The sequence below is a fragment of the Crinia signifera genome, chromosome 12, assembly GCF_055691185.1.
Source record: "Crinia signifera chromosome 12, ASM5569118v1, whole genome shotgun sequence".
Lineage (NCBI taxonomy): Eukaryota > Metazoa > Chordata > Amphibia > Anura > Myobatrachidae > Crinia > Crinia signifera.
The window spans coordinates 85,256,856-85,267,707 of NC_139228.1; the positions used below are offsets into that span (position 1 = coordinate 85,256,856).

General features: G+C 48.6%; 1 protein-coding gene across 1 annotated transcript in view; it reads right to left on the reverse strand.

The window, feature by feature from the left end:
- SPINT1 (serine peptidase inhibitor, Kunitz type 1) overlaps positions 1 to 10,852 on the reverse strand; it is a 48,716-nt gene that overhangs the window by 19,723 nt on the left and 18,141 nt on the right. Inside the window, exon 2 of the mRNA XM_083167768.1 lies at positions 95 to 255. Within this exon, the coding sequence (XP_083023894.1) occupies positions 95 to 255 (161 nt within the window). The remainder of the gene's footprint in view (positions 1 to 94; positions 256 to 10,852) is intronic.

Below are 10,852 nucleotides of genomic sequence, written 5' to 3' on the forward strand. Positions count from 1 at the left end.
GAATCTGTAAAACCACAATATCTCCCCCGTAGTGTTCATATTCAGCATACATTTAATTAGAGAATCAATGCTTTTCTCTAGGAAGAGAACTTGCCTCCATATGAACAGAAGGGTCCCCCTGCTGAAGGCTCCAGTCATAACTCGCTATCCCTTCTCGATCCATGCTATCAATGCCGCTCAAAGTCACCTCTTGGGAGGGCTGAGTTTTTACATCTTTGTTGACTTTGGCAATCGGAGGCTCATCGTCCCCTAAACCTAAAAAAAAAAAAAGTGATACATTTTATATAAAAGTACTGCAAATACACTAAACAAGTATTTCACACAATGAACAACAAGCAAAAATCATTACATTATCTCTTATATATTTAGCAAGATCTGTCACTCATCCCCTGTGTATATAACTTTCCCGCCCAGCGGGATACACAAACCCGCCCCCCCTAAGGAAAAGACCAGTGTCTAGTAGTCTACACACCCCACCCCCTTGACATAACCTCCCCCTGCCCAGCCAGGGCTGCACAGTACATGCCCACCATCCACCATTACTGCACCGCCACCACCCACCATTACTCCCGCACTACCCCCCCCCCCTCCCGCGATTCCAGGGACCTCCGCGATACCCCCCTCCCGCGATTCCAGGGACCTCCGCGACCCCCCCCCTCCCGCGATTCCAGGGACCTCCGCGACCCCCCCCCTCCCGCGATTCCAGGGACCTCCTCGACCCCCCCCCCCTCCCGCGACTTCAGGGACCTCCTCGACCCCCCCCCCCCCCCCCGCGATTCCAGGGACCTCCTCGACCCCTTCCACCCTCCCGCGATTCCAGGGACCTCCTCGACCCCCCCCCCCCGCGATTCCAGTTCTAGGGATGCCCATCGACCATCAATGATTTCAAATCATCGATGGTTTATGGCCGATGTTGAATACTTTTGCCATCGATGTGGGAGGATCAGATGGTTTCTCTACATCAATGGCAAAGGAGAACCGATCAAGTTTCAAAAATTTTTAAGGTGCCGGGACACCAAACATAGCGCCGCCCCCACACACCCAGAAGTCCCGCCATTGAGTTCGGATTGACCCACGGCCTATTCGGTCAGATATAATGGATGACCATCGATAGCTACAACAATCAATGGTTATCCAAGTAATATTTTACAACTATCGATGGCAGGGTGAAAAATCGCCATCAATGCCAACCATCGATGGCGTCTGCACCAATGGCCATCCCTACTCTGCAACAGCCAAAAACCTTTACTACCCCTCATGTCCACACACCCCTATCACTGCCCTGCCTCCTGTTCTCCTGCCCCATAACTTCCGCCAGTGGGGACCCGCTCACCCTGTGTTGCCCACATTCCCCTATCATGCTTTACCACCCAGCCTCCTGCTCTCATGCACCCTAACTCCCACCCAGTAGGAGACACTGACTCAGGGCCACTGTCCTGTACTCCTGTGCTGCCATGCTGGACCCTCACCCACTGGCAGAAGCTGCAGTGTCCCCCACCCTCCTTTTTAGTCCCCCGTATACTCACACACCCCTATCGCTACCCAGCTTCCTGCTCTCCTGAACCGTAACTTCCACCACTGGGGAGTCGCTGACACTGTTGCCCACATACCCCTATTATGCCTCATAGCCCAGCCTCCTGCTCTCATGCACCCTAACTCCCACCCAGTAGGAGGAGACACTGACTCAGGGCCACCGTCCTGTACTCCTGTGCTGCCACGCTGGACCCTCACCCACTGGCAGAAGCTGCACAGTGTCTCCCACCCTCCTCTTTAGTCCCCCTTATGCCCACACACCCCTATTACTACCCAGCCTCCTGTTTTCCTGTGTCGTGACCTCCGCCAGTGGGGAGCCGCTGACTCAGAAACACCCTACTATACTATTGCACACACACACCTAAACAACATGCACACACAGCCCCCCCCCCCCCACACACCCACAAATGTCACTGTACCATCCACACTATCAATGTACATCTTACTCTAACCGCTTTTTAATTAAACAAAACAATAAACACCCCCTTCCACATCATATGCTCTCTATGTAACACATTTCACCTATAGCTCAAGTTGCAATACAGGCATCGGTCATACAATTCTAACCATATTTCTCACAATACAAACGTTCACAAATTAATCACGCCGGTGTGAAGAGCGCCCGTAGGGCGCGATAAATCACCTAGTAATATTATATATAAAAAGAAAGCACAGACTGAAGCAGACCATAAAGGTGGCCATACACTGCCTGCGATGTCTCACAGCAGTGTACGGACACCCGACAGCCTGCGAGCCGCTGGGACCTTCCCAGCAGCACGGACGCATGCGATCAGTTGTGATGGATCACATGCGTCCCTGCTTCCCACCCGCCTCACCACCTGGAGGGAGGTCCCAGAACGGGTGGTCAGACGGCCTGCCGGTCCCACCACCTGGTCAGGTCCGATGCGCACGGGACCGCGAATCGGACCCGACGGCATGTCAGGGAGGTCCGATATAATGGGCCGATTGGTCACAATTGCCGAAATCGGACCAAATCGCCTCAGTGTACGGGCACCTTTAGTCATTTTCTATAACTTGCACACTAGCAGTGCCCATTCGTTAGAACGATATGGCCCTTTATCACACACAATTTTGACCCATCGGGCAGATAAACCGTATAGAAAAGTGTCGTACTGTATTTCATTTACTTTCGATTCCAATTCGATGCGTGGTCCCGTGCACATCAGATCCGATCTGCAGATCACCGTGGCTGCCACAAAGATTTGTCGTATCATGGGGCAGTGAATAGCATTGCATACATCGTATGCTAACGACGTATCGCATGTGATCCTAGTCGGCAGGGAGTGCAAGGCTGCATCCGATACCTCGGCTTAAGTGCCGAGCTGTGCAATATAATGTCCCCAGGCCATACGTAGGGGTGTGGCGCAGCTCTTGGTTCTGGCTAGCAGGGGTCAAGGAACATCAGTGCGCCCAGCGGCCTCTATGGCTACTGCAGTGTGTGACATCCACAGGTTGCTCTGGGCAGAACGGCTGTCACCAGTGGTGACAGCCCGGTGTCCTCCGGCGATAGGCCAGCACCGCTGACTGTCCGCATCCAGCACATTGGAAAGAATTGAAGGGAGTTAGATACAGTAAGTTGGTGCTATGGATTTGATTCAAACCCAATCATACGGGTCCGGATTCTGCCCCTTCCCCGATGATTGGGGTCAGCGCATGTGCGAATATGTGCATGCGCAAAGCCCGAGAGCGAATGGTTTTGGCGCGTTTCATACTCGCCGACACGGAGGTCTGAGAGCGGGCAGGAGGCGGTAACACGGGAACACATAGCGCTGTAGGGATGTCCCCATAAAAATGGTGAGCACAGGCATGCCCGACCCTTTTTCAGCCATCTCCGTCCATACGCAGCCTAGCGAATCAGGCCCTATGGGTAGAAAGACTACGGTGTCTGGTGCCTGCAGCCACTCAGAGGTGCCTTTAGAGCAGTGGTTGTCAACCTCGGTCCTCAAGGACCCCCACAGTTCACGTTTTCAGGTATCCACACAGAATCACAAGTGACGTAATTGGCTCCACCTGTGGATCTTTTAAAATGGGTCAGTGAATAATGAGTGCACCTGTTCAGTTACCTGGAAAACATGAACTGTGTGTGTGTGTGGGGGGGGGGGGGGGGGGATTCCTGAGGACCGAGGTTGGGAACCACTGCTTTGGTTGAAAGGAGTGCTTTGGATGACTAATACCCCTTTCAGACATACAAACTGGCAATTATCCGGCATTTAGAGTGCGGAGTCATTTTGCTGGGAACAGCCTGACCCCCTTTTACACTGAACAGCAAATTGACGGGTTAAAAATTTTGGTACTTGTTTCTTAGCATGGCGCCCCATGGCATTGCATTCAATTTAAAATTGTATACCATTGTACATGGCATACAATGCAATTTTAAATTGTATATACAATTTTTTATTGTATAAGCACCTTAATAGGTGCTTACAATGTTAAAGGCACCCCCACTACCAACGCCAACCAGAAGCGTGGCGAGCGCAGCGAGCCCGCGAGGGGCAGCGGTACGCGTCCTCCGACCTTTTTATACCCCCACTATCCACGGCGGCGTGGAGTTGATTTTATATAGTGTGGCGAGAGCAGCGAGCCCCCGAGCCCGAAGCGTGGCGAGCCCCGCGCATTATTTCACATGTATTCCGCGTCCGCTCACCACGCTTCAGGCTCGGTGACTCGCTGCACTTGCCACACTATATAAAATCAACTCCACGCCGACGTGGAGAGTGGGGGTATGAAAAGCTCGGAGGATGCGTACCGCCGCCGCTCGCCAGGCTTCGGGTTGGCGTTTATACTGGGGTTGGCATGGGGGTGCATTTAACATTGTAAGCACTTATTACGGTGCTTATACAATTATTTATCTTATAGGGGGCACATTTAACATTGAAAACATCCATTAGGGTGCTTATACAATTAAATATCGTATACCATTGTATATGCCATACAATTCGATGGTATACAATTTAAAATTGTATAACATCGGCTAACATCGTATAGCATCACATACCATCGTATGCCTTATGGTATGCGATACGATGGGTGCCGTGCAAGGAAACAAGTACCAAAATTTCTACCCGGTAATTTGCTGAACACCACGGGTATTTCTTTTGTGTGAAAGGGTCAACCCGAGTTGTAAATCCCGGGTCCTCGCCCCTGGTAAATTGCAGGGTAGGAGACTCTGCGACAGGGACAACCTGGGTCATAAAGCCACAGTAAAAGGACCCGCGTTGAATGGCAAATTCAACCATATAGAACGGCTTCACCCGGTAATCTGGTGTTCTGTTTGAAAGGGGTATTATTACTAGCCTTGACCTCCATGCAAGGAACATATCTGCTTTGGAGTCTTTTCCCGATGTACAGTATGCTAAAGAACACGTCTGACCGAAGAGCATGCAATATTCCGTATAGCCAAGTGCGCTGCGTCAGAATTGTGATTTTACAGTCCTATGATTCCACCTTTGGTATGGCGTGGCCAGGCCCAGCTGCTGTAAGCGGAGCTCGGGGGAGTCCGGAATGACGTGACTACATCACAAAACAGGTTTCAGAACAGGTTCCACAATTTCTACAGATGAGCTGTGTGTGTGATCGTTACACTAAACAAATGACTAGAAACGAAGGCTTGTTGCCCCCTGGGCATTTCACTGCATTAAGCACCACAAGTCCAAACAAACATACTGTACAGTATGTCAACGGGAAATGTGGTCAACTTTTTTCTTTAAGAATGTTATGTTGATCTTAATGTGTTTAACATGTGTTAAATTGCACTGACAGTAGAAAATACAGAAATGCGCACACACGTTGGTATTGGGGATTTTGGGATGTATATAGGAGCAGACGTTTCAGCTCTTCTAACATGTGTACAGTATAGAAACGTTACGAGGTTCTGCAATGTTTGACTCACATCCCAGATCCTAAAGCTGGGTACGCACTATACGATATGATAATAGTCAACGGTACTCTTTACCTAGCACGGCACCCACGATTTTGATCGTGGGCATCGCAGGTAAAAAAATCGCGGGCATTGCGGCCATTGAATGCACTAAAAATCGGGTGCGACGCGACCGACGCGATGCCCGCGATTTCCCATAGGGAACAATATTAAATTTCTCAATTGACGCCATTTTACTGTTCAATGCCTCAATTGACACGATTTTTCCATAGGAAACAATGTTGAATGGCCCACAGAGGCCAAATAGGCACCCTGAAGTGTGAAATGGCCCCCACAATTGTTAACGCCACCCCACGATCAACGTCAACCCGAAGCGTGGCGAGCGCAGCGAGCCCGTGAGGGGCGGCGGTACGCGTCCTACGACCTTTTCATACCCCCACGTCGGCGTGGAGTTGAGAATAGAATAGTGTGGCGAGCGCAGCGAGCCACCGAGCCCCGCGAGGGGACGCGGATACCTTCACAGGTAAACGCGTCCCTTCGCGGGCTTCACAGGTATCCTCGTCCGCTCGCCACGCTTCGGGCTCGGTGGCTCGCTGCGCTCGCCACACTATTCTATTCTCAACTCCACGCCGACGTGGATAGTGGGGGTATGAAAAGGTCGTAGGACGCGTACCGCCGACCCTCGCGGGCTCGCCGCACTTCGGGTTGACGTTAATCGTGGGGTGGCGTTAACAATTGTGGGGGCCATTTCACACTTCAGGGTGGCCATTTGGCCTCTGTGGGCCATTTAACATTGATTCCTATGGAAAAATCGTGTCAATTGAGGCATTGAACAGAAAAATCGGGTCAATTGAGAAATTTAACATTGGTCCCTATGGGAAATCGCGGGCATCGCGTCGGTCGCGTCGCACCCGATTTTTTTGTGCATTCAATGCCCGCGATGACCGCGATGGGCGCCGTGCTAGGTAAAGAGTACCTCGTCAACTAGCTCATCGGTACGATATATCGCTAAAACACTGAACGATATGGTTAATGATATTGTTCAGTGACCTCACCCGTATCTCCGTCAAACATGCAGTTGCTAACGATTTAGATGACTGCATGTTCAGACAACGGGGAGGGGGGGGGGGGGAATCGGTAATGACCCGCAAGTGAACATTACCCCTTGCAGCACAACGGTTAGGATTCTCTGTCTTAAAGCTCTTGGTCAGACGTCAAATTCCAAACCAGAGCAGGGCCTGATTGAATGCCGAATATTCTCTGCACAGCACTGTGCAAGGTGGTTATGCTATACACATGCCTACACTCCCAGAACGGCCAAGAGGTTCCCAAATATCAGGTCGAGATTCCAGCCCCCAGGAGTGCAAGTGAAGGGAGATCACCCAATGGGCGATGACACAATTTGTGCTAACTTGAACCCTTGCAACCACGCCCCCCGCTATACAACGCCGGCAATGAACAAACCCGTTTCGCTGATATGACTAGCAGATTTAGCAAGGTAAAGCTGCTAGTCGTATCAGCAAAACGCGTTGGTACAACCTGGACCTGTGCTACAGAACTTGAATTTTACCTGCTGACCCCGACCACCGCATCCCTTTACTTTGGAAGTCCTTGTTATACAACCTAGAAAATTAGACGCAAGATCGGTGAGGTTCTTGGATCTGGTCCAATATCAACCAAAACATCTGGATCACCACCTCCAGCGGCACCCAGGACTTCATTTTGCCACTTGGACTCCAACACATGGGATCATTGCATTGGTTCAGTGCAGGTTATACCGCTACCCATTGGGTTGATTTGCTGATGCACATGGTCACTATTTCCTGACATTTTTCTAATTTTGATAATTGTTTTTATACATGTTATTAAATATATGTTTTAATTGATCAACTTGTTCGATTGTTTCCATAGTGCTGCTTTTCCCCCATTTTTTTTTACAGCGGGGGGCGTGGTTGCAAGGGTTCAAGTTAGCACAAATTGCGTCATCGCCCATTGGGTGATCTCCCTTCACTTGCTCTCCTAGGGGGCTGGAATCTCCACCCTTTTGCTGCATTACATGTCCACACCACTCAATATCAAGCCACACCCCTGCACCGCCTAAAACTGTGCCTGGAGGGGCCAGCCTGGATTGTCAGCATCTAGGTTATGCAAAGAGACAGTGATTTGTGTGAGTACGGCATTCATACCTCTTAACTTTTCTTACCAGCAAGGAGGCACAGCCGAAAATAGGGGGCGTGGCTTACTGGAAAGGGGCATGGCCTAAAAATGACATCCTTCCCGTAAGGCCACTCCCCGGTTTCGCCGCTCTGGGGTCCTGACCAGCGGCTCTGTAAGCTGCTGGCCATCACCCCAGCCAGCATCTCTGCTGCGGAAATAGACCATTTATTCAACGGATTACAGGGGGGACTCCCAACTGACCGACCCCACCCCCCGCCACTGCCGGCCCAGGACGGGATGTAGGAACGTCCTCAAAAACTGTGAAGTACCAAAAGCTTGAAGCAGGACAGTTGGGAGATATGATAAAGTGTTGATATTGATGTTGCATTGTTACCTGTCCAAAACAAGATCAGCATAGGGGTGTAAAAAGCCACAGAAGGGGTTAAAGGAGAAAAGCCGAGCTAGAGAGGAGAGTCCTGTCAGGGTGTAGCAGAGTAGTTAGCTCAGCCTGGTAGGACAGGAATGGAAATCCTGGCAGTCATGGAACTTGTTTGGCCAACAATAAAACCGTCACAACAGTTTGCAACTACAACAATTGCCGTATCAGCAGGTTCCTTACTATTACCACAGGTGACGGACATCAGTGTATTATTCAGCGATTGGCAGCAAGCTTGCATTTGCCACTTAACTTGAGCTGGCACATACTGAACAAGACGGATGGGCCAACGTAGTAGCCTTCAACTAATCGTAAATCACCTATTTGGCAATACAACTGAAAAAAAACAGATCTTCGGTGTGTTTGAGCTGTGTCTACAGGGTTATGGTCTAATGGGTCGACCATTTTTAGGTCGACAGTCACTAAGCCGGCCACTAATGGTCGAAAGAGACTATGTCGTCACCTGAAAATGGTTGATATACTACAGGTAGACATTGCCAGAAGATCTGCTCATGCTTAAATGCCAAGACAAGCTTTTTTTCAAGTTTTTGTTGTTTGTGTCGACATGTACACCGTAGAAGGTACCGCATTCGCTACCCATGCTTCGGGCACGGTGCCTCGCCATGCTGCGCTCGGCAAAGATTATATACTCACTTTATGCCCAAAATCCCCTGAAAAACTTGTCAACCATGTCCATGACTACCAAAAGCTTGTGTCGACCTTCCGTCAATGCTTGATTAACCTAGAGACATTGTTGACACAGGGACCGCATTCCGTCTACAGTATATGGCAATGAAAAGACATTTCAAACACAAGTGGGCATTGTAGCCCAGGTTAGTAAATCAATAAATGGAACAACATTCCCAGGAGCCTGTTGCCTCTCCCCACGCACATGACTCAACACATCAGCATTTCAAACTCTTCTCCCCAAAGCACAAATCCTTTCATTGTCGCGTTCCTGCCCTAAATTTCACCATCTTCCCAGTAAAGATAAAAAAAAAAAAAAAAAAAAAAAGTGGGCATCACAATTTAGAAGAGATTGCACAGAATGGCAGAGAATAAGCAAACACTTCCTGAATTATGTTCTGGAAATAAGAACGATGTGATGAAATTGGAATTTGGAAATAAACTAAGCTAAATGAGGCAACATTGTACTCAAAATCCTATTTGTTAGAATGTAGTAATAGTAGTAGTACGTTTATTTATAAGGTGCCACAAAGTGTCCGCAGCGCCGTACATAGCAAACAAAAAAACATGACAAGGTAACGTACAGGGTGTGGTGATAAAATACAGTATAAATAGGGTATAGCTGGTAGAACTAAAATCAGCATCAGTTCTGAAGTAGGTGTGGAAATTGTCGAGGAGACTGAAGATGAAGTAGAGGAAGGTAAGAACAAAGGGCAGGAGCACAGGTGAGGTAAAGAGGTAGGGTGAGTAAGTGAGGAAGGAGGACCCTACTCATAAGAGTTACCAGACTAAAGGAGGTGGGTGGACGAACTAATTACAATAGGATAAGTAGGAACAGATGGGAACAGATGGAGGGGTAGGATAGGAGGAGCGAAATAGGTTAGGAGGAGGAGGGATAGGCTAAACGGAAGAAGTGGGTTTTGAGGGAGCGCTTGAAGAGGAATGAAGGGATCTCCGTGTAGTAGTGGTTTGCATGTGTACAAGTCTTCGGGATCAGTTTACTAAAATGGGACGTTTACAATAGCAACAAGATTCATTACATGAAGCCTATCTATATTATATTGGTGTTACCAATCTGATTAATTACTACTAGGATCAATATAACATTTGTCCCGGAGGTAAGATGGGGTTTGGGTCCTATCCCTCCCCCTCCCCCAAAAAAGGCAAAAATAAAAACGGCGCGCGTGTGTGTGTGTGCCGACAGCTCTGCCAAGCCCCAGTAAAATTAAGAGGGGTTGGTCAACGAGGGGGCGGCAGGTCCACCACAGAGCTCCGTTGGAGGAGCAGCGGCCCCATTTGGATCACGCTGTGGACCACACAGGAGCTGCTGTACAGGGAGGTGCCATTCAGGGCTTGGAGCGAGAGGCAGGCATCTCCGTTGCCTCCTGGAGTTTTCACCTGCATTTAAGTGTGCTGATAACTGCTGCTTGAGGATAATTTATATTCTATGTGGTTTGTATTTAACCTCATGATGTTTATGTACAGTATATTGTTCTATATTTTGCCTACATAATGAAGTAAAAAGGTCTCCTTTTGGCCATATTTATCATAGTTTTCTATAGATATAAAGGGCCAGTTGCACCAAGCTTCAAAAAGTGGCAAGTGATAACCAGCCAATCAGCTGTCTGTCCTGTTACAGACTGGGTTTGAAAAATTACATTAGGAGCTGATTGGATGGCTGTTTACCACTCTCCACTTTATGACTGGCCCAGTACCAACCAATCATCTCATGTGTTTCACTTTAAAAGTGCTGTAAAAAAAAAAACACACACACAACAATTTAGTTGGTTTGGAAGCTTTCATAAATCTCTTGTTTGTGTTGGTTTAGTTCCTGCTGGGAATTGAACCCAGGACCTCAGAGCTTTAGGCAGATTTAAAAAGATATGCCAGCATGCCTATATCTGTGCATGACTGTAACGTAGCATTCCGTATGCAGATACCGCAGCAGTCACACACAGAATGTAGGCATGCTGCATATCAATGAGTTTTAGACAAAATAAAACCTAGAAGCACAAATGTCAAGACAGCACCTTTTTTACTTAGAACAAATCATGCCAAGAAACAGGATCCCTAGATAAAATACATTATACTTGAAAAAGTTGAAGGCCAAATAAAAAATAAATAAATAAAAAAAAGGAGGA